The 24892-nt window shown below is 43.5% G+C and overlaps 1 protein-coding gene across 11 annotated transcripts in view; it reads left to right on the plus strand.

The window, feature by feature from the left end:
* The first annotated feature begins 11249 nt into the window (after positions 1 to 11249).
* Positions 11250 to 24892, plus strand: part of LIMS1 (LIM zinc finger domain containing 1) — a 151900-nt gene continuing 138257 nt past the window's right edge. For 3 of the 11 annotated variants that reach the window (XM_077958981.1, XM_028832281.2, XM_077958976.1), the window contains exons 1-3: positions 11250 to 11374; positions 12778 to 12890; positions 13511 to 13572. Coding sequence is in view for 8 of the 11 variants with exons in the window: in XM_028832281.2 (XP_028688114.1) it covers positions 13538 to 13572 (35 nt within the window). In the remaining 3 variants the exon portion in view is untranslated. Of the gene's footprint in view, positions 11375 to 12777; positions 12891 to 13346; positions 13573 to 24892 lie in introns of those variants that run through there. The other 8 variants (XM_077958975.1, XM_077958973.1, XM_077958977.1 and 5 more) reach the window with 4 other exon arrangements.

Genomic DNA, 24892 nt, shown 5'->3' on the forward strand with positions numbered 1-24892 from the left:
TCCAGCCTGGGTGACAGGAGTGAAACTCCGTCTCAAAAAAAAAAAAAAAAGGTGCAGTATAAGTTTTCACAAAATATGGAACTGCAGTAGTCTAGAACAATGTCTCAACATACCTCCTACACTAAGTATAATAGTAAATCTCTGTATTTGGTGGCATAATATGCTCTTATTGTAAACCAAAAACACATGCTGAGCACTGGACATTGTCCAATGTTTAATTCATATGATTCATTCTGAGTTTCTGACTGAGATCATTCTTTCAGACTGTGTATTTCTCCTGGGACTCATAAAATATGCAGCCCTAACATGATTTCATTTTTGTTTCCTTTCCTGGAAAAGGAGAAATTATTCAGATCAGCTTTCATATTGCCTTATAGACTATGACCTCAAAAAAAAAATTTTTTTTTTTTTGAGACAGAGTCTTGCTCTGTCGCCCAGGCTGGATTGCAGTGGCCCAATCTCAGCTCACTGCAAGCTCCACCTCCCTGGTTTACACCATTCTCCTGCCTCGGCCTCCTGAGTATCTGGGACTACAGGCGCCCGCCACCACGCCTGGCTAGTTTTTTTGTATTTTTTTAGTAGAGACGGGGTTTCACCATGTTAGCCAGGATGGTCTGGATCTCCTGACCTCGTGATGCACCCGTCTTGGCCTCCCAAAGTGCTGGGATTACAGGCTTGAGCCACCGCGCCCAGCCTCAAAATATTTTTAAAGGGACTCCTTCGTTCTAGGACTGCTCTAATACAGTAGCCACTGGCCACATGTGGCTATTGAAAGATTGAAATTTGGTTATTCCAAATCAGGGCGTACGGTAAATATAAAATAAACACCAGATTTCAAAAGCTTACATGAAAAAATTAATGTGAAATATCTCACTAGTAGTTTTTATAGAGAGTACATGTTGAAATTTTAACATCGTGAACGTATTAGTTTAAATAAAATATATTGTGAAAATTAATTTCATGTTTCTATTTACTTTTGATAAAAGTACTACTAGAACATTTTTAAATTACTTGTAGTGATCTCATTTGTAACACATTACATTTCAATCATAATACTGCTGTTCTAAAGAGTCACTCTGCTAAGCCCTGAAATTAACTCCAAATACCTCCCTGGAATATAGTGCCAAGGTAGGGGCTTCCTTGAACTTCAGCCTCTAAAAGTAAGCAAGAATTGAGAAATATCTTCTGCTTTGAAAAATATTCACTCCCCAACCCTAATACATCAATTGCATATTATTGGGAGGCTAACTAAGCTCCTATTTTAAAATGCAAATTGAAGAAATTAGGCCAGAGTCATTCCCGAGCTGAGTGCCAATTATATAATCAGATGATTAGATTGCTCTTTCCCTAAAGCCTGTTTAGTTTTTTTGTTTGTTTGCTTGTTTTGTTGTTGTTGGTTGGTTGGTTTGTTTTTGAGATGGAGACTGTGTCACCCAGGCTGGAGTGCAGCTGCGTGATCTCTGCTCATTGCAACCTCCAACTCCCAGGTTCAAGCGATCCTCCTGCCTCTGCCTCCTGAGTAGCTGGGACTATAGGTGCATGCCACCACGCCCGTCTAATTTTTTTGTTTTTGTTTTTTTGTTTGTTTGTCTGTTTGTTTTGAGATGGAATCTCGCTGTTTCCCAGGCTGGAGTGCAGTGGCACGATCTCAGCTCACTGCAACCTCCGCTTCTGAGGTTCAAGAGATTCTCCTGACTCAGCCTCCCAAGTAGCTGGGACTACAGGTGCATGCCATTATGCCTGGCTAATTTTTTGTATTTTTAGTAGAGATGGGGTTTCGCCATGTTGGCAAGACTGGTCTCATACTCCTGGCCTCAGGTGATCCACCCGCCTCAGGTGAAAGTGCTGGGATTACAGGCGTGAGCCACCACTCACAGCTCTCTAAAGCCTTTTGCCAAGATAAATTAGCTCTCAGAGAGCCACAGGATTCCTTTTGTAATGTGATTCATGAATTACAAACTAAATTAAAGTCTTACCTACTCTTGAAGAGTAGAAAACAAGAAGAAGTTCTGTTAGCCCTTAGAATAATTAAAAATTCATAAGCTTTGAAATAAATACAGGTAATAAAATCATTGCATATGACAAAACAAAAGTTTAAACTGACTTTGTAAACTCTGCATGAGATATGAAAACCAGGTTTCTCACTACTAGAAAAAGAAAAAAAGTTATAAATAAGCCAAGGAGAATTCCATAATGAATCCTGTGGTGCCAAATATGTGAACTACAAGTAATAACAGTGACCTTACACTGGAAACACAGGGACCAAAGTTAAAGATATAAAAGCATTCTCACACCCCTTGCGCAGCTACCCCCAATGTTAACATAACTGTTAACAAATTATCAAAACTAAGAAATTAGTCTTGGTATAATATCACTAACTGAACTCCAGACTTCCGTCAGGTTTTCCCAGTCTTTCCTTCAGTGTCCTTCCTCTGTTTCAGGATTCAATCCATGATCCTTCACACTTGGTACTTTGTCAGATGTCCCTCTGTATGGGTTTGTTTGATGTTTTCTCATGATGAGGGATAGACACTGCAAGACTCAGAGCCACTTTACAAAGAAGCCTCTAGCGAGCTCCCCAGAGAAAACAGGGGAGACAACACAAGGACACTAGAGGAAATTTTAGCCTCTGACATCCATGACTATAGCAAATAGCAAACAAAGCCTATCTCCCAGTCAGAGAAACACAAAACCTCATACTAAAACCTTATTTAATTCAGTTCCTTTCACCCAGTACATCATGTACAGCCTCAAACAAGAAATTACAAAGCATATTAAAACACAAAAAGCCCCACAGTTTGAAGACACAGAGCAAGCATCAGAACCAGACTCAGATATGAAAGAGATATTGGAAGTATCCAACTAGGAATTTACAATAACTAAGATTAACATGCTAGGGGCTCTAATGTAAAAAGAGCACAACATGCAAGAACAGATGGATAATGTAAGCAGAGAGATAAAAACACTAAGAAGAAATAAAAATGAAATATTAGAAATAAAAAACACCGTAACAAAAATGAAGAATGCCTTTGATGGATTCATCAAAAGAATGGATATGGCCAGTGAAAGCATCAGTGAGCTCGAAGAGATGTCAATAGATACTTCAAAAGCTGACATACAATGAGAAAAAAGAATGAAAAAGGAAAAACTGAACAAGAGTAAAGAACTGCAAGACAATTACAAAAGGTGGAACATGGAGACTTTTGGAAATACCAGAAAGAGAAGAAAAAGAGAAATTAACAGAAGAAACATTTGAAGCAACAGGGACTGAAAATTTCCCCAAATTAATGATAGATACAGCTATGGTCTGAAAACGTCTCAGGAGCCAGCAGAAAGGACTCCTCTTGGCCAAATCTGGAACATTTTGACAGTTTGAGCATCAATAAAAGTAATGAACCATAATTGACTGGAACACATTTAAAGCATAAAACTTCTTGAGTCCATAATCATATTCAATAAAGATGAAAACAAACCATCTTTTTTGTCACTGCTGGGGTTGGCTATTATTCAATTTCTTATTCTAAAACTTGGTAATTAAAGGTAAATAAAGAATAATTTATTCTTTCTTTGCAGTGGAACTAAGTTTTAGATACAAAATAACCCCAGTGGATGAGGGAAACTTCATTAGAGATTAGAATGACAGTTAATAAATGTAGAAAAAAGAAGAGAATTTAATTACCATTTGGCAACTTCTAATTAAGTAACTGATGTGAGAAAGAATCATTACTGCATGCTAAAACCATTTAGGGAAAGATGTCAAAGATCTCGGTGTATCAACCCATAGAATACTTTCTAGTAGCAAGAAGATAAAGGAATAGTTACCTTAACCCTATGATCTTAGAATCTCTAATAGTGAGTACACTAGATATTAGGTGAAGAAAATGGCATCAGGCTGGGCGTCCTGGCGCATGCTTGTAATCCCAGCACTTTGGGAGGCAGAGGTGGGTGGATCACCTGAGATCAGGAGTTTGAGACCAGCCTGACTAACATGATAAAACACCATCTCTACTAAAAATACCAAAATTTGCTGGGCGTGGTGGCGAGCGCCTGTAATCCCAGCTACTTGGGAGGCTGAGGGAGGAGAATCACTTGAACCTGGGAAGCGGAGGTTGCAGTGAGCCAAGATAGTGCCACTGCACGCCAGCCTGGGTGACAAGAGTGAAACTCCGTCAAAAAAAGAAAAAAAAGACAAAGAAAGAAAGCCAGCAAGCAAGCGAGGAAGAAAGAAAATGGCATCAACGGTGAAGAATTGTTGCCCAACACGTTTAATGTAATTGTATTCAAGCCTAAAATTCTGCTTTACCGGAAATAAAAGAGAATACAGTTAAAGAACACCATGAGGAAACAATCAGATACATACAGAAAGTGAGAACATTGACCCAACTTCTACAAGCTGGCTAGGTTTCTCCAATAAGTTCAAAGTCAAGAAAAAAAAAAGGGGGGGGCCAGGTACTACGCTTGATTTTTTTTTTTTTTTTTTTTGTTTTTTGTTTTTGAGACAGAGTCTCGCTCTGTCGCCCAGGCTGGAGTGCAGTGGCCGGATCTCGGCTCACTGCAAGCTCCGCCTCCCGGGTTCACGCCATTCTCCTGCCTCAGCCTCCTGGACTACAGGCGCCCGCCACATCGCCCGGCTAGTTTTTTTGTATTTTTTAGCAGAGACGGGGTTTCACCATGTTAGCCAGGATGGTCTGGATCTCCTGACCTCGTGATCCGCCCGTCTCGGCCTCCCAAAGTGCTGGGATTACAGGCTTGAGCCACCGCGCCTGGCCTACACTTGATTTTTTTTTTTTTTTTTTTTTTTTTTTTTTTTTTTTTGAGACGGAGTCTTGCTCTGTTACCCAGGCTGGAGTGCAGTGGCCGGATCTCAGCTCACTGCAAGCTCCGCCTCCCGGGTTCACGCCATTCTCCTGCCTCAGCCTCCCGAGTAGCTGGGACTACAGGCGCCCGCCACCTCGCCCGGCTATTTTTTTGTATTTTTTAGTAGAGACGGGGTTTCACCGTGTTAGCCGGGATCGTCTCTCGATCTCCTGACCTCGTGATCCGCCCGTCTCGGCCTCCCAAAGTGCTGGGACTACAGGCTTGAGCCACCGCGCCCGGCCTACACTTGATTTTTAAAAAGCTTAGAGACAAACAATGAAATGCAACCTATGCTCCTTAATTAGAACGCTATTTAAACAAACCAGCTCTCAAAGACATTTTTTGGGATCAAAAAGGGAAATGTGAATATAGTTTGGTTATTAGACAACATTTAGAAAGCACTATTACTTGTGAAAATTGTGTGATTATACTGTAAAAGAACTGCTTCTTAAAAAAAAGATGCATTCTAAAGTATTTAGGGATGAAGAGTTTAAAGTTATTTACTTCAAACTACAGTAAAAAAATTAAACACTGCAAAATATTAATTGATAAATCTAGATGGTGGCTTTATAATATTCATAGATGAGCATATTTCCTTTAAATTTCTTTGTGCTTAAAATTTTTCATGTTAATAGGTAATATATGTATTACATTGGGATACATATAACTATGATGGACAGAAAATGACACTAAAAGTGCAAGATCACCAATTCGATCTAGGAAGCAGGATTATAGGGACTGCAATTTTCAAGTTAGCTTTTTTTTTTCCCCCCTCAGACGGAGTCTCCTTCTGTCGCCCAGGCTGGAGTGCAGTGGTGTGATCTCGGCTCACTGCAAGCTCCACCTCGTGGGTTCACACCATTCTCCTGCCTCAGCCTCCCGAGTAGCTGGGACTATAGGCGCCCGCCACCATGCGCGGCTAATTTTTTGTATTTTTTTTTAGTAGAGATGTGGTTTCACCGTGTTAGCCACGGTGGTCTCTATCTCCTGACGTCGTGATCCACCCGCCTCCGCCTCCCAAAGTGCTGGCATTACAGGTGTGAGTCACCGAGCCTGGCCTCATGTTAGCTTTAAAATACGATTATATTACTTTATGCTTACACTTTTATCATTTCTTTGTATTTGTTTTGATCTATATTTACTTATATTTCTCCATGGACACGCATTCTCAACTACTGGTTTCACACAGTAGGAAAGGGCTTCTCTCCAAAGCTCCCAAGAGTTTGCACCTCCACTGAAGAACCCAGCTCCGAGTGAGACTGAAACCTCTTAGCTTCAATTCTAAATCCCTATGTAGGGGTTCTGGTCCTGCAGACTTTGGTGCCCTTCTCTGGTCTAATGACCTCCAGCCAGAAGAGTGGGGTCCATTGTACAAATATGGGGCAGGTCCCACAGACAGGGAGAGTTGGATAGGTGTTTTCTACACCCTTCCTCCATTTCTATAAACATCACTTGCTGAATTATTAAAACCGACTCCTAACTTCTCTCCTTGGCACGTGAGTTCCTTCTCTCAAAGCACATACACATGAACACTTTCATAAATAATGCCCTTCATTAAGTTTTTATTCAAAAACATCCATATCTACACTACACATTCTTATTTATACATTTTTTTCTTTTTCTTTTTTTTTTTTTTTTTGAGACGGAGTCTTGCATTGTCACCCAGGCTGGAGTGCAGCGGCGCAATCTCGGCTCACTGCAAGCTCCGCCTCCCAGGTTCACGCCATTCTCCTGCCTCAGCCTCCGGAGTAGCTGGGGGTACAGACGCACGCCACCACGCCCGCCTAATTTTTTTATTTTTATTTTTAGTAGAGACAGGGTTTCACCATGTTAGCCAGGATGGTCTCGATCTCGTGACCTCGTGATCCGCCTGCCTCGGCCTCCCAGAGTGCTGGAATTACGGGCGCGAGCCACCGCAGCCGGCCTACATTTTTTTTCATAATAAAACCTGGCATCCCCTAACATTCAGGACCCTAATGACCTGGCTCTTCCTTGCTTGTTTCAACTTTATGCCCATTCCTTTGGCTACTTATTCCCAGATCATGCCACCATCTTTACACCCATACAGCCAGTCAACTTCCTTTTATTTTTTAAATTAAGATGTATTTGTCTTAACTGTTTTTAAATGCACAGTGCTGTAGCGTGAAGTACATTCACATTGCTGTGCAACCATCACCACCATCCATCTCCAGAATTTTTTCTCTTGCAAAACTGAAACTCTGTCCCCATTAAACAACAACTCTCCACTCTCCAATCCATACCCTTGACAACACCCATTCTACTTTCTCTCTCTGAATTTCATTACTCTAGGTACCTCACGTAAGTGGGATCATACAATATTTTTCCTTTTTATGATTTGCTTCTTTCACTTAGTGTAACGTTCTCAAGGTTCATCCATTTTGCAGCATGAGTCAGAATTTCCTTCCTTTTTTTTTTTTTTTTTTTGAGATGGAGTCTTGCTCTTGTTGCCCAGACTGGAGTGCAATGGCACAATCTCAGCTCCCTGCAACCTCCACCTGCTGGGTTCAAGTGATTCTCCTGCCTCAGCCTCCCAAATAGCTAGGATTACAGGTGCCCGCCACAACGCCCAGCTAATTTTTTTATTTTCAGTAGAGATGGGGTTTCACCATGTTGGCCAGGCTGGTCTCGAACTCCTGACCTCAGGTGATCTGCCTGCCTTGGCCTCCCAAAGTGCTGGGATTACAGGCATGAGCCACCACGCCCAGCCAACATTTCCTTCCTTTATAAGGGTGAATAAATATTCCATTGTATGAATGTACCACATTTTACTTATCCATTTATCCATTTCTGGACATTTGGGTGGTTTCCACCTTTCAGCTATTGTGAATAATGCTACTATGAATGTGCATGTGCAAATATCTCTTCCAGACCTTGCTTTCACTTCTTTGGGATATATATCCAGAAGTGGAATTGCTAGATCATATGGTAACTGTATCTTGAATTTTTTAAAGAACTGCCTTATTGTTTTCCACAGGAGCTGCACCATTTTACACTCCCTCCAACAGTGCACAAGGTTCCAATTTCTTCACATCCTTGCCAACATTATTTTCTGTTTTTTTGATAGTAGCCATCTGAAAGGGTAGGAGGTATATCTCACCATGGTTTTGATTTGCATTTCCCTAATGATTAGTGATGTTGAGCATTTTTTCATATACTTACTGGCTATTCTTATTTAACAGCTGCAGAGTATTACTGGTAGAAACCATAATTTACTTAAAGAATGTCCTGGATAAATAAACTTTCTCAGTTCTTAAAAACAAAACTGCAATGACTCTCCTTGTACATTCTTCTGTTTTCGATTTCTTTTTTTTTTTTTTTTTTTAGACCAAGTCTCGCTCTGTCGACCCAGGCTGGAGTGCAGTGGCATGATCTTGGCTAACTGCAAGCTCAGCCTCCCGGGGTTCACGCCATTCTCCTGCCTCAGCCTCCGGAGTAGCTGGGACTATAGGCGCGCTCCCACCATGCCTGGCTAATTTTTTTTTTTTTTGTAATTTTTGGTAGAGACGGGGTTTCACGGTGTTAGCCAAGATGGTCTCAATCTCCTGACGTCGTGCTCCACCTGCCTTGGCCTCCCAAATTGCTGGGATTACAGGCCTGAGCCACTGAGCCTGGCCGCTTTCAATTTTTAAAAACTTTTTTATTATAGAAATTTTCACATATACACTAAAGTAGACAAGCTAATATAAAGAATATCATGTATTTATGAGGTAGTTTCAAGTTATCAACTCACATTCCCCACCCCTACATTTTATTTTAAAGTAAATTTCAGTGATATCATTTAGTGTACAGAGAGTTGCCAAGGGATCTTTAAAATTTGTTCTTTTTTTTTTTTTTTCTTTGAATCGGGGTCTCACTCTGTCACCCAGGCTGCAGTGCAGTGGTGCAATTATGGCTGGCTGGAACTACAGGTGCCCACCACCATGCCCAGCTAATTAAAAAAAATTTTTTTTTGTAGAGATGGGGGTCTCCCTTTTCTTCCCAGGCTGGTCTTGAACTCCTAACCTCAAGGGATCCTCCAACTTCAACCTCCAAAAGTGCTGGAGTTACAGGTGTGAGCCACCGTGCCCAGTCAAATTTGTACATTCTTTTGGTGTACATATAAGAATACATTTGTAAGATAAATTCCAAAATATGAATTTCCTGGGTCAAAGTAGAGCTGAATTTTACATTGACAGCTATTGCCCACTTGTTCTTTACAAAGCGTGTATGGATTTATACTCCTATCAACAATAAATTAGCCAGGCATGCTGGCATGCACTCATAAGCCCTGCTATTCAAAAGGATAGTTTAAGTCCAAGAGTTCAAGACCAGTGTGGGTAACATAGGGAGACCTCCTCTAAGGGGGAAAAAAGGGGTTTCCCTATATCCTCATCAAAACAGTACATAGTCAAACTTTTCATCTTTGCATTTGTGAAAAATCATATTTTATTTTTGTTTTATGGTGTTAGATTCTTGTACTCCAAAAAATCGTTTGTATTTTCTGTAGAAACCTGTTTTTCTCTGAGTTGAACATTTTTGTACTTCTTTTTTTAAAAATTAGATAAAAATATAATTTTTGTCATACATTTTACAGATATTTTTCTTGGGGTTTGTTATATTTATTTGCTATGCAGAAAATTTAATTTCTACATTATATTTATCAATTTAAATGTTTATCAATTTTTATTTATTTATTTAGAGACAGAATCTCGCTCTGTCACCCAGGCTGGAGTGCAATGGCACGACCTCGGCTCACTGCAACCTCTGTGTCCCGAGTTCAAGTAATTCTCCTGCCTCAGTCTCCCAAGTAGCTGGGATTACAGGCACCCTCCACCACACCTGGCGAAAGTTTTGCATTTTTGGTAGAGACAGGGTTTCACCATGTTGGTCAGGCTGGTCTCAAACTCCTGACCACAGGTGATCCACCCGCCTCAGCCTCTCAAAGTGCTTGGATTACAGGCGGGAGTCACCCCGCCCAGCCTACGTTTATCAATTTTTAATTTTATGGTTTATATGCTCTTTGAAAAGCCTCTCACCACTCCAACCTTAGTTTTTTTCCCCTTGTTTTCTTCTGGTATTTTTATATCCTCTCTCTCCCTCTCTTTATTTTTTTATTTTTTATTTTTTTTGAATATTTAACTATTTGCTTTGTTTGGAATTTACTTTGATGTCAGGATATCAAATAGATCCAGTGTTTTTCTCCCACATGCCTCGACTGGCAGGAGACCAAAGTTTCCATTCTATTACCAGAGAGTAAGTATAGTTACTGAATCAGGTACCCTGAGAGAGATCATTTATGCTCAGGATGAATAACCTGTCTTATCTATTAGATCCTTTGGAGATTGCAGGGTTTTTTTGTTTGTTTTTGACGGAGTTTCGCTCCTGTTGCCTAGGCTGGAGTGCAGTGGCACGATCTCCCAGCTCACCGTAACCTCCGCCTTCCAAGTTCAAGCGATTCTCCTGCCTCAGCCTCCCGAGTAGCTGGGATTACATGCATGCGCCAACACCATGCCCTGCTAATTTTGTATTTTTAGCAGAGACGGGGGTTTCTCCATGTTGGTCAGGCTGGTCTCGAACTCCTGACCCCAGGTGATCCGCCTGCCTTGGCCTCCCAAAGTGCTGGGATTACAGGCATGAGTCACTGCACGGCCCCGAAATTTCAGATTTTGATAGATGGAATGAGTGAAGACAATGAGAGCTAGCAAGGAAGAACAGGATTCAGAGGCAAGACTGGAAATCTCTCCAAGAAAGGTTAACTTCTTAACTCACAAGTTAAACAAAGCCTTCAGGCTCCGTGCGGAGCTCAGGGACCCAGCGGTGGCCGATCCAGACCAGGTTCTCCCGGACGCCCCGCCTGCCCGACAGAACTTTTGCATAGAGTCCCCTCAGGCGTAGTGGCCAGGACGGGGCGGAACCCTGTGGAGCGCCCACCCCCGGGACCTAGGCCACTGCCAGGGCCGCGCAGCTACGCGAGTGGAATCAAAGGAGCCTCGACGCAAGGAGAGCCGGGCCCGCTCTCTGCGCCCGTCACCGCCATCCTTGTTGTAGGGAAGTCGGCCTCAGAGTAGCCGCCGCACGTCGTGGGATCCCAAAGTAGCCCCCAACCCCGCCACCAGCTGCCTTTGCGCCAGCCTCCCAGACTAGCTCGCCTGGGGTGCTGAGATGGGGGCGGGCCCGAGCCACGGGTTGGGGCGGGGTCTGACCCGCGCCCCGCCTTACCACGCCCCTCCCCGCCCCCCGCGCCTACCTCTCCAGTCCCCGCCCTTCCGCGCCCGCCCCGCCAGTCCCCGCCCCTCCCCGCCTTCTCGCGCGGCCCGCCTCTCCTGCCCCCGCCTCGCTCGCCCCCGCGCGGCCCACCCCGGCCCTCCTCCCCTTCCTGCTCCGGGCCCGCCAGTACCCGGCCGCGGCGACGAGGGACTAGGACGCGGCTGGAGTGGTGCCGTGAGGCGAGGGGCTGAGAGACTGCGGCGGTGGAAAGCGGAGAGATGCTGGGCGTGGCGGCCGGGATGACCCACAGGTACGGGCCGCGCCGCGCGGCGCCCGCCACGTCCGCCCCGCCGCTCCCGGCTGGCCTTCGGGCCGGGCCTGGCGCGGGCGGGCGGCCGGGCTTTCCCCGCGGCCTCCCTGCGGCCTCACCCGGGCGGCGCGGAGCCCGGAGCCCGGAGACCGGACCCCCAGCGCTCGGGCGGCGGCGTGGCTGCGTGCGGGCCCGCGGAGGAGACCCCTGCTGTTCACTCCCGGGTGTCCGCGGTGGCACGGGCGCTGACGCCGCCTCGCTGCCCCCAGAGTTCCTTAAGACAAATCAGTATTTGCCTAGCTAATCATTTATCTTCTAGCACTAGGGATCAGCAGGTCGCAGACGTCTTGGTCTCGGGACCCCTCTTGGGACTAGAGGACCTGGAAGGATGGCTGTCTCCATAGACTATACTAGAAAGCAAAACCGAGACAGTGAAGTTACAATTAACTAATTGAATAAATCCGTGGTATGTTAACGTACATACCGCATTTTTATGCAACATAGGGTTTTGCTAAAACAAAGAGTTCGTGGGACTAGTGGCGTCCTTTACAGTTTGCGAATCTCTTGAGTTGTCTGACTTAGAGACAACTGCGTTTTTCCATCTGCTTTGCGTTCAGTCTGTTGCGGTATGTTTTCATATGAAGAAAATCTGATCTTACACAGATGTATAGTTGAAAAAGGGAGTACTGTCTTAATAGCTTTTTCAGATAATTATGGGTATTCTTTATTACTACCCCAAAACTACGTAAGTGGAAGTTTCTCAAAGGCTGGTTTGGGCGTGGAATCTGAAGCTACTATCAGTGGACTTTTCACACAGTTATATTAAAATTTCTTGGTCTGTCTTGCAGTTATCTGAAGCTGCTGTCAGCGGACTTTTCACACAGTTTCGTTAGAAATTCCTTGGTCTGTCTTGCAGTTTGAATGCAGCTGAAGCTTCTGTCAATGGCCTTTGCACACAGTTACATTAAAATTCCTTGGTCTGTCTTGCAGTTTGAATGGACCTGTTACCCATTGTAACGCCATGTGTTTGTCATTTGGAAAATACTGGCTCACTGAGTTTGGCAGATCCCAAGCTGACACATTTCATTAATAGCGCCGAATAACATTCGTTACTATCACTATTGATTTCATTAGCAAAGTCTTTATGTTAAAAGCTGTCAGATACAAGGTGTGGTGCTTACAAGTTTTCCAAAATTCTAATTTTCAGTTGAAAGCTTGCTTTTTATCATTGGAAACCAAATATTGTCAATTGTTTTCCTTAAAGTGACAGACTCACTTTGTTCAGTTTCAAGGGAATGTCTGGCAATGCAGGTTTAAATAACCCTAGTTTGTCAGTTGTTCTTTCCAGTAAAAATGGTATTTCATGAAACAAGCAAGTAATTCAGCTCATCGTTCTATTACAGAAGTGCACACCTGCCAGTTGGTCACAAGTAACAAAAAAGAGTCAAAGCTCAAGATTTGATAACAATAATTTGTACTCCTTCATCATGGACTTTTTTCCTTCAAGTATTGACTAGTAAGTTGATATAAAATTTAAAGTATTTGTGAGATATTAAGAATAATGGATATGTAGTGTAATAAAGGAGATAATAGTTTCCTTTTAAGACCTTCAAACCTGGCCGGGCGCGGTGGCTCAAGCCTGTAATCCCAGCACTTTGGGAGGCCGAGACAGGCGGATCACGAGGTCAGGAGATCGAGACCATCCTGGCTAACACGGTGAAACCCCGTCTCTACTAAAAAATACAAAAAACTAGCCGGGCGAGGTGGCGGGCGCCTGTAGTCCCAGCTACTCGGGAGGCTGAGGCAGGAGAATGGTCTAAACCCGGGAGGCGGAGCTTGCAGTGAGCTGAGATCCGGCCACTGCACCCCAGCCTGGGCACAGAGCAAGACTCTGTCTCAAAAAAAAAAAAAAAAAAAAAAAAGACCTTCAAACCTCTCTAGTGCAGTGTCCCTCCCCCTCCTGTCCCCTTCCCATCCTGAATTTACCATTAATAATTTACTTTTTGGGGGGAGGGTAATAAGTTCATTCAAATTATTGTGCATTCATAACCATCATACATGTCCAGAAATCTTTGTCTTACCAAAACTGAAACTCTGTACCTATTAAACAACTCTCCATTCCCCTTCTCCCGCCAGCCCCTGGCAGCCATCATCCTACTTTCTATGACTTTAACTACTGCTGGTACCTCATATCTCATGTAAGTGGAATCATACACTATTTGTTGTGTATGTCATGGTTTGTTCCTTTTTGTTGCTGAGTAGTGCTTCGTGGTATGGATGTACAGGAGTTTAACTGTTCACGTGTTGAAGGACATTCAAGCTGTTAGTTTTGGACTGTTAAGAAAACTACTGTGAACAAATAGACAAGTATTTGTTGTTGTTTTTGAGACAGTGTCTTGCTCTGTCACCCAGGCTGGAGTGGAGTACAGTAACATGGTCATGACTGACTGCACTCTCGACCTCCCAGGCTGAAGCAGTCCTCCCACCTCAGTCCCCCACCTAGCTGGGACTACAGGCACACGCCACCATGCCTGGATGATTTTTGTGTTTTTTTGGTAGAGACAGCGTTTCGCCATGTTGTCCAGGCTAGTCCAGGAGTCCCAAACTCCTGGGTTCCAGCAATCCACCCACCTCAGCCTCCCAAAGTGCTGGAATTTTAGAGCCACTGTGCCCGGACTGTCTAGGTTTTATGTGAACGTAAGTTTTCCTTTTCTGAGATAAATGTCCAAGAGTGTGCAATTGCCAGGTTGTACAGAAATTGCATGTTTAGCTTTTTAAGAAACTGACAGTTTTTTTCCAGCGTGACTGTACCATTTCACTTAAAAAGGTGAAATTGACATTATTTTCCTGTGAGTACCTAGAGGTAAAGATTAGGGACGCTACCGTGGCCCTCTTCAGTGCTGAGCGGCCAGCAGTTGTACCGACTGTTGTTTTTGCACTATCTGTGTGTCAACACAGTGCACAATGCTACAGTGACTTCTTAGGAATATCTTAGTTTGATGAAAATAGCTTCGATCTCTCAGACCCCTTAAAAAGGTCTTGGAGACCCTCAGGGGTTCAAGGCCATACTTTAAGAACCACTGTTAAAGACATAATCCTAAATGATGAGGGATATGCAGGTATTGGGGATATTTAAAAAGGAACAAATACAAGGTTTCTCTTAAAATTGTTCTTGAATGCTTGTGGTAGTGTGTGCCTTGTAGTTTTGGGGAGATTTAGTAGGACATAATGACTAAGACTTCGACCACTATGGAAGAAGCAACTCTCTGCCTTTCAGGATTTTCCCTGGTAAGAAAATGGCCAGTGCCACTGTGAAGAGGGAAAATGCCATGGGCCTGTGTGTCTTCACACCTTTTCAGTGCGCTGTCCCTGTTTGTATGGTGAGAAAATCAAACTCTTGATGTTTAAGAAAGCTAAGGAAAGTTTGGTGGTAGAAAAGATCATTTCAGTTCTGGTGGTTCCGTTTCTCGCAGGCTTAGAGAAAACCGTCCATCAGGATTGTGCTGTCTTGATTTTATTTGATCATTCCCACCCTTTTCCCTTTGCTATAGCCCCTTGACCTGTCTCCTGGGCAGTTCTTTCCTTTGCTAAATGTGGGTACAGCAAGTAGGCTTTCCTTTCCTCCTAGAGAGGGGGACCTTGGAGCCCCTCCACTGGGTCAGAGAAACTTCCGTAGCTACAACAGATCAGTAACAGGAGAGCAGAGCTTTACTCTGAAAGCCTCTGTTTTTAACAATGTTGTGTTTGCTCTTTGGATAATCATTTAAATAAATACACCTCAGTATAGGTCATATTCTTACCTAGGTTTGCACTTACATGGAAGGAAAAACATCTCAAACCATTCTGTCAGTTTTATAGTTCTCGTAACTGTACTTTAAGCTGTGGTTTTCCACCCACAGGGATGTCGTCTACGTTATATGCTGGACTGTTGCCACATTATCTTCCAAAAACTTCAATTTTAAGACACTTGAGAAGCAGGAGCTGCACTACCTGTTGCCATATACCGTGCATTCTTCAGCAACAGAGGTTTCCTTTTCCCTCTTTCTGATATAATCTCCTCTCTTTTATTTGATCATATCAGACATTTCCACCCTGGAGCTTACTGCAGGGGTGAGTAAGGGAGTCATTTTCCTGCATCTTTTTTCACGTTGGAGCATGTTTTGGAGCTCGATGAGTCTGCAGTGACATTTAACAGTGGGGCGGGGCAGCTGCAGATAAAGCAAGGGCTGAAGAGTGCATTCCGTGAGAGGTTGGAAGAAAGGTGAAGGTAGTAGTTCAACTGCTGGCAGTATGTGCTTGGCGGTGGGAGGCATGGGACTCAGCATCAGCACACCAGGAATCCAGGGCTTTCAGGATGTCTAAGTAGCAGGCAAGGTAAAGCAAGATAATAGACAACATTCATTTACAAAAAATGTTTACACATACTTTCTACAAAAGTGGAATCATAGCCATACTGTTCTGCAGTTGCTTTTTTTAGTATTAAAAAAGTTACGGGCCGGGCGCGGTGGCTCAAGCCTGTAATCCCAGCACTTTGGGAGGCCGAGACGGGCGGATCACGAGGTCAGGAGATCGAGACCATCCTGGCTAATATGGTGAAACCCCATCTCTACTAAAAATACAAAAAACTAGCCGGGTGAGGTGGTGGGCGCCTGTAGTCCCAGCTACTCGGGAGGCTGAGGCAGGAGAATGGCGTAAACCCGGGAGGGGAGCTTGCAGTGAGCTGAGATCCGGCCACTGCACTCCAGCCTGGGCGACAAAGTGAGACTCCGTCTCAAAAAAAAAAAAAAATAAAATAAAATAAAAATAAAATAAAATAAAAAAGTTACGGTAGGCCGGGCGCGGTGGCTCAAGCCTGTAATCCCAGCACTTTGGGAGGCGGAGACGGGCGGGTCACGAGGTCAGGAGATCGAGACCATCCTGGCTGACACGGTGAAACCCCATCTCTACTTTAAAAATACAAAAAACTAGCCGGGCGAGGTGGCGGCGCCTGTAGTCCCAGCTACTCGGGAGGCTGAGGCAGGAGAATGGCGTGAACCCGGGAGGCGGAGCTTGCAGTGAGCTGAGATCCGGCCACTGCACTCCAGCCTGGGCGGCAGAGCGAGACTCCGTCTCAAAAAAAAAAAAAAAAAGTTACGGTAAAATATGCAAAACAAAATTTGCTATTTTAACTGTTTTTAAGTGTACAGTTTTGTGGCATTATGTACATTCACATTGCTGTGCAACCATCATTACCCTTCCTTCCGAGAACTTTTTCATCTTCCCAAACTGAGACTCTATGTCCAATAAATACCAACTGCCCATTTCTTGCAATTGCCTTTTTACTTCAACAAGCTGTCTTAGAGTGGTATATCTGGGTTTGCCTTATTTTTTTAACCTTAGTTTTAATGGCTGCATAGTATTTCACAGTGTACATGTGATATGATTTATACAACCAGTCTTTGACTAGTGGTTATTTGGGTTCTGTTTTTTAATTATCGCAAACACTTTGAACATCTCTGCCACAGTGTTTTTTGTTTTGTTTTGTTTTGTTTTGTTTTTGAGACAGGGTCTCACTCTGTCACCGTGGCTGGAGTAAAGTGGTACAGTCATGGCTCACTGCGGCCTCAACCTCCTGGGGTCAGGTGATCCTTTCACCTTAGCCTCCAGAGTAGCTGGGACAACAGGTGCACGCCACTATGCCCGGCTAATATTTTGTATTTTTTGTAGAGACAGGGTTTCCCCATGTTGCCCAGCGTAGTCTTCAATTCCTGGACTCAAGCGATCCGCCCTCCTCAGCCTCCCAAAGTTCTGGGATTATAGGCGTGAGCCACTGCATCCAGCTACCAGAGTTTTCGTAGCTTTCTGAGTGTAGAGTTAGTATGTACATGGGTGGTTGGGTCCATGTTCTAGTCCTAGTTCTGTCCCTTCAAGGCTCTTTGATCTTGGCCCTGTCAGCATCTTTAAGCCTCAGATTCTTTTTTTTTTTTTTTTTTTTTTTTTTTTTTTTTTTTTTTTGAGACGGAGTCTCGCTCTGTCACCCAGGCTGGAGTGCAGTGGCCAGATCTCAGCTCACTGCAAGCTCCGCCTCCCGGGTTCACGCCATTCTCCTGCCTCAGCCTCCCGAATAGCTGGGACTACAGGCGCCTGCCACCTCGCCCGGCTAAGTTTTTGTATTTTTAGTAGAGACGGGGTTTCACTGTGTTACCCAGGATGGTCTCGATCTCCTGACCTCGTGATCCGCCCGTCTCGGCCTCCCAAAGTGCTGGGATTACAGGCTTGAGCCACCGCGCCCGGCCCAGATTCTTAATTTATAAAGTAATCCCACCTATCTCAGAGGTTGTTGTGATAATTAAATATGAAGGCAAATGCAAATATTTCTGAAAGGATACAGGAGAAATTTTTAGTGATTGTTGCTTCTGGAGAGGGAGTCTAGGCACCTGAGAATCCAGGATGAGAGGGAAATTTTTTGTTGTATAGCTTTTTGTACTGTTTTGATTTTTTTTCTTTTTTTATTATTATTATAGTTTAAGTTCTAGGGTACATGTGCATAACGTGCAGGTTTGTTACATATGTATATTTGTGCCATGTTGGTGTGCTGCACCCATCAACTCGTCAGCACCCATCAACTCGTCATTTACATCAGATATAACTCCCAATGCAATCCCTGCTCTCTCCCCCCTCCCCATAATAGGCCCCGGTGTGTGATGTTCCCCTTCCCGAGTCCAAGTGATCTCGTTGTTCAGTTCCCACTTACGAGTGAGAACATGCGGTGTTTGGTTTTCTGTTCTTGCGATAGTTTGCTGAGAATGATGGTTTCCAGCTGCATCCATGTCCCTACAAAGGACACAAACTCATCCTTTTTTATGGCTGCATAGTATCCCATGGTGTATATGTGCCACATTTTCTTAATCCAGTCTGCCACTGATGGACATTTGGGTTGATTCCAAGTCTTTGCTATTGTGAATAGTGCTGCAAACTGTTTTGATTTTTAAAATCATGTATATGTTTTCATTTTTAAACCATTGAACGCCATGCCAGGAACATAGTAGTTGCTCAGTGAGTCATCGTTTCCCATCATCCTGGTTCTTTTCCCCCGGACTTATACTGCTGCTGATGGCACTTAACATGGTTGCTTTTGTTTCTTCCTGTCCTTCCCCTCCCTATAGCCACTTTCTGGCTGAGTTCTTACCTTCGAATTTTCTCTTGAATCCTTTGTTTTCTTTTTTCACTCCTTTCTTACTGATTTCCTTTTCACCCTGGTTCTGAAAATCTTTCAAATGAACATAAGATGACAGTATTAAGGCTGGGAAAGACTTGAGAGAATGCAGAGCCAGTGACCTGTGGACTGTAAACTTACTCCAACTGGCTGGAAATAAAAATCCATGCACATATGAAGTGTTTGAAGTGGAAGAAATAATGTTTGTGAATGTTTCTAATTTTCATTTAAATGTTGATAAAGTACAGATTCTTTTAAGGGGTTTGTGGAATTTGTGGTGGTATTTATATAGTGCATGCTTTATCTGTTAACATGTGCTAAAAAGACAATCATAGTGATGTGAAGATCTAAGATAATTTATTTAACATTTTAAAAATGGCTTTATATGTGAAAAAGTTGGAACCTACTGAACTAATGCGCTAAGCACTTTAGTGGGTCTCCTGTGTTAGCCCTTTATTTAAACTGCTCCTTTATTTTATAGGACAGGATTTGGCTAGAGAGGTAAAATAGTTTATTCAAGGCTGAAAAGTGAGTTAACAGCAGGGTTAGGAATACAGCCCAAGCTATAGTTGTATTGTGGGGTCTCCTCTGCTGTATTACACTGGTTTGCTCTGTTACTTTATTCACATTGCATTGTTACAGTTTGTTGTATGTATATATTTTATCTTTTTGTCTACAGTATGTAGTAAATACCTTGAGGACTAAGGCCTATAGCTGAGCCCATTAACATGGTGTATTTGGAAATGTCTGAATGAATTATGGATATTGGCCCAGAATTGTTCTATTACAGGTGTCCTGGATGTCAGGCTCTTTCAAGTGATTCCTTTTGAAGAACACTTCAGAAGTGTTGTTGAAGACCTGATATCCTAGCCACATGTGCTGGTGCTTGCAACTTTTTCCTCTCCAGAGAGATCCCTTCCTATTGATGGGCTTCCTTACCGATGCATCAGCTGAGTGACAAATGTTACCAACTACTTAAACATATGTTTATTTCTCATTGGTAAATGTAGTTGTTGTTTTGTTTTTGTTTGCTTTTAAAGCTAGGCACATTGCTGTCCCATGTAAAATCTGCCTTGTTAATACAGCAAGGAAGGGAGGGAGAATGGACATTGGGTAGGCAGTTGCAGCTTTTGCCACAGCTGGCTGTTTCTCCTTCTCAGTGCAGTAGATTCAACAGGATTTGTTTTTCTGTGGAAGGTACAGTGCAGGTACACCTGACTGATCTGTCATCCGTGTTGGTTTCAGATTTTTCTAAAGCACTACTTTGGTCACATGTTTTCAAAATATTGAGAAGCTGCTTATTGCCTGTCAAGTAGGTCCAAACTCCAGCTCCTGGAATTTAAGGCTGTTTGTGATCTGGCCCAGCCCATCTTAATAGCCTTGTCACACACTATTTCCTTAGCCTGTGTCTCTCTAGCCCACTGCCTTTTCTGAAAATGATGATTTCCTGCCTCAGTGCTGTTCATGCCCTTCTCTTGGCCTGGAAAATCATAATCTTTTGTGTTTTCTTGGCAGGGGGAGCAAAATTGCCACTTCCCTTATAAAACAACGAATTCCTGGAGCATTAATTTAGCCCCTGCTGTGCAGTAGGGAATTAGGGATTCAGAGCTTTTTCTGTTCTCCCAAAGCATTTTGAATTCTTTTTTGGTAATTACCAATTTCTATTTTGTTTTATAGTTTTTTTGTATATATGTCTAATCTTTTCTCCAAAATGTAATCTCTGGAAGTAAAGGAATGTCTTAATCAAATTTGTTAAATATCCAAAGAAAAACAAACTGGACATTAGGCTTTATTTCTCCTTTTATTTGTTAGTGAATCAGAAAGTTCAGAGCTACCTCTGCTTAGTGTCTTTGACATTGTTTGAATAAATTCACAAAACTGAGTAAGACAGAATCATTTTCTTTGGTTTAGTGAGTCTACAGTATATTACAGACTGCTGGCAGAGATCCAACATCATGAAACATTGAAGAGAAATTCAAATGATATTTAGGCATCCTTGTTTAGTCTAGTTTCCTCCTAGGCCACTCTTTTGGAAACTCTCTTAGTCATAACCACCTTTTCTTAATTACCTACTTCCACACAAATACCTTAAAGATACTATTTTATATAATCTTACCATCATAGCCACACCATGAAATAGGATCTTTGTATCTATTTTACAGATAAGGAAGCCAAGCTCAAGAGATTAAAAACTCACCAGCTCTTACAATTAGTGACAGCTGGGGTTCAAACCGAAGTGCCCTGTAGAGCCCTGTGTCTCCTCACTTCACATCACTGGTCAAGAAGAGGTCACAGCTTGCTAATTGTTTTTCCAAGTCTCAAGGCTTTTTCTTGGCATGTCCAGACAACCTATCCAGTTTTATTCCCTACTACCCTTAAGCTTCCATCATCTTATTGCCAACCATACCACAGTCCCTCTTTCTGAACTTGATTTTTGTTATTCTGCCAGGAGTAGCCTTTCCTTTTTGAAGGGGGTAGGAGTTCCCAAGTCTTACACTCAAGTCCCAGCAAACTCCTCTATCTTGAAGATGGCTTCCCTGGCTGCTTCAACACCTGTTAGGCTTTCTGTCCTTGACCTCCCGGAGAATGCATTGGGTAAGATTCAGTTCTTTACCCAGATTTAGTGTGTCTATATTTGTGTGCAACACACAGACTTCATTATTTTTAGTTGAACTCTTGGCTGTGCTTGTATATGTGAAAGTGATATTTACAAATTTCGGAAGACATCTTTCAGTACAGTTTGTGTCCATTATATACACTGTACTGTGCTATAGGCCATGGAGTATACAGCTGTAATAGAGTGAAGGACACATTGTCTAATATTGTAGCTTTGTGTGTACAACTCCCATAAGAGACTGTTTAGAAAAGTCTTTTAGAAATTTGACTGGGCATGGTGGCTCACACCTGTAATCTCAGCACTTTGGGAGGCTGAAGCAAGAGGATCACTTGAGCCCAGGAGTTCAAGATGAGCCTGGGCAACATAGTGGTACCCCATCTCTACAAAAAATTTTAAAATTAGCTAGGCGTAGTGGCACGCGCCCGTAGTCCTGTGGCGGCCAGGTCTCGCTAATGCGGGCCTCCATAACAACTGTTTCAATACTGAGTGAGTGGTTAAGTTAAATAGTAAAAGCTAAAAAAGCCAGTGCCCTTATCAAAGGCTGGACTGCAAATGAAACCCACCAAGAGTTTTGCCTAGGCCTTTCCTGGGCCTTAAAGCATGACAAAATAACAAAATAATTATTTATTTTTTATTTTATTTATTTATTTTCTTGAGACGGAGTCTTGCTCTGTCGCCCAGGCTGGAGTGCAGTGGCGAGATCTCGGCTCACTGCAAGCTCCGCCTCCCGGGTTCACGCCATTCTCCTGCCTCAGCCTCCAGAGTAGCTGGGACTACAGGCGCCCGCCACCGCGCCCGGCTAATTTTTTGTATTTTTAGTAGAGATGGGGTTTCACCGTGGTCTCAAATCTTCTGACCTCGTGATCCGCCCTCCTCGGCCTCCCAAAGTGCTGGGATTACAGGCATGAGCCACCACACCCGGCCAACAAAAGAATTCTTTTTTTTTTTTTTTTTCCTTTTTGAGACGGAGTCTCGCTCTGTCGCCCAGGCTGGAGTGCAGTGGCACGATCTCGGCTCACTGCAAGCTCCGCCTCCCGGGTTCACGCCATTCTCCTGCCTCAGCCTCCCGAGTAGCTGGGACTGCAGGCGCCCGCCACCTCGCCCGGCTAATTTTCTTGTATTTTTAGTAGAGACGGGGTTTCACCGTGTTAGCCAGGATGGTCTCGATCTCCTGACCTCGTGATCCGCCCGTCTCGGCCTCCCAAAGTGCTGGGATTACAGGCTTGAGCCACCGCGCCCGGCCAAGACCCTTGGCGCCCAGGACCCTTTTAGGATTAAACAAATTTTATTGTGGGTCTGAAGAAGCTACCCAAACCTCTGTGATTTAGTAGGAGACAAGATAAGGGTAATCACCTTAGCACCTGGACCCATTTACATGAAGTAAATTTACTGAGGATCCAGAAGAAGGTCTCCAACACTCAGACCTTAGTTATAGATTAAAAGAAGTGAATCACTTATGTCTTTAGATGAATGCACACTTACACGTAGACATATGGCTTAGAAGGTATATAAGCTCTGGAAAACTTTGTAATTTTGAGTGGGTCTGGTGATAATTTCCAGGCCTTCTCCCTGTAACTGGTTGCAGAAATAAAAACTCTTTTCCTCCCAAGTTCATCTGCATCTCTCTATTGGGCCACGAGAAATAGCAGCCCGACCCTCAGTTTGGTCTGGGAACAGTCCCAGATACTCAGCAGGCTGAGGTGGGAGGATCCCTTGAGCCTGGGAGGTTGAGTCTTGCCACTGCACTCCAGCCTGGGCAACACAGCAAGACCCTTTCTCTTTCTCTCCCTCTCTTTTCTCTCTCCTTTCTTTCCCTCTATCTTCTCTCTTCTTTCTTTCCCTCTCTCTCTCAAAAAAGAAAAAAGAAATAAGAAATTTAAAGGAGGAAGTGGTAATTTGTCACTAGTTATTATAGATTAGTTGTTACTTACTGAAGACATTAGGACCAGTCAAATGTTATTGGATTCTCAGCAGGTAGAGATGTATCGGTCATTGTAGGGTTCAACCAGACGCCTGGCTGATTTGGAATGTTGTAGGGAAAATTCAAGAATCAGGGAGAGCAGTGCTCTCAAAACATGGGCTGCAGACTTCTCATGGCATGGGGTTCGTGCTAAAAATGCTGGTTGCTCAGCCTCATCCCGCACTTCTTGAGGGAGAAGTGTCATGAAGTCTGTGCTTTTTAATTTTTTATTGTGGAGGATTTCAAACATATACAAAAGCAGAGAGAATAATGTGTCTCCATGTGCTTCCGCTCAGCTTCAACAATTATTATTATTGGGCCGGGCGCGGTGGTTCAAGCCTGTAATCCCAGCACTTTGGGAGGCCGAGACGGGCGGATCACGAGGTCAGGAGATCCAGACCATCCTGGCTAACACAGTGAAACCCCGTCTCTACTAAAAAATTACAAAAAACTAGCCGGGCGAGGTGGCGCGCGCCTGTAGTCCCAGCTACTCGGGAGGCTGAGGCAGGAGAATGGCGTAAACCCGGGAGGCGGAGCTTGCAGTGAGCTGAGATCCGGCCACTGCACTCCAGCCTGGGCGACAGAGCGAGACTCCGCTTCAAAAAAACAAAAAACAAAAAACAAAAAAACCCTATTATTATTATTATTATTATTATTATTTTATTTATTAATTTTTGAGGTGAAGTTTTTGCTCTGTTGCCCAGGCTGGAGTTCAGTAGCACTCTTGGCTCATTGCAACCTCCGCCTCTTGGGTTCAAGCAATTCTCCTGCCTCAGCCTCCCAAGTAGCTGGGATTACAGGTGCCTACCACCACGCCTGGCTAATTTTTGTATTTTTAGTAGACATGAGGTTTTACCGTGTTGGCCAGGCTGGTCTCAAACTCTTGGCCTCAGGTGATCCACCCACCTTAGCCTCCCAAAGTGCTAGGATTACAGGTGTGAACCACCACACCTGGCCAGCTTCAGTAATTACTGACTGATGGTAAATCTTTGACTGAAGGCCAATCTTTTTTCACTTTTCTCTCCACTATGTCATATTATAGAGATTTTAATATGTATCCTTAAAAGATAAGGACTCTTCGAAAAACTTTAAACATAACCTCAGCATCATCACACCTAAAAAAGAAGAGTAGTAATTGCTTGATATCATCAACTACACAGTACGTGTTTAAATTTCTGTTTATCTCAAACATCGATTTTATTTTGTGGTTTTTCTAAATTGAGATCTGAATAAGGTTCACAAATTTGATAGGTTGATAAGTCTTTTAGTCTCTTTCAACGTATAAGTACACCTTCCATCTTTTTCTTTTCTCTTGTGATTTTGTTGTTGAAGAAATTGCTGGTTATCTTGAAGAATTTCCTACCATCTGGATTTACCAACTTGTATCCTCAGGGTATATGGTTTCCTTCTTATCTATCTATCTATGTATGTATCTATCTATCTATCTGCCTATCTATCTAATCTATCTATGTAAAGAGAGAATGAGTGAGTCAGTCTTATTACCCAAGCTGAAGTGCAGTGGCTTGATCTCGGCTCACTGCAACCTCCACCTCCCAAGCGGTTCTCCTGCTTCAGCCTCCCAAGTAGCTGGGATTACAGGCGTCCGCCACCACACCTAGCTAATTTTTTGTATTTTTAGTAGAGACGGGATTTCACCATGTTGGCCTGGCTGATCTCAAACTCTTGACCTCAAGTGATCCACCCACCTCAGCTTCCCAAAGTGCAGGGATTACAGGCCCGAGTCAC

Source organism: Macaca mulatta, chromosome 13, assembly GCF_049350105.2.
Source record: "Macaca mulatta isolate MMU2019108-1 chromosome 13, T2T-MMU8v2.0, whole genome shotgun sequence".
NCBI classification, from domain to species: domain Eukaryota; kingdom Metazoa; phylum Chordata; class Mammalia; order Primates; family Cercopithecidae; genus Macaca; species Macaca mulatta.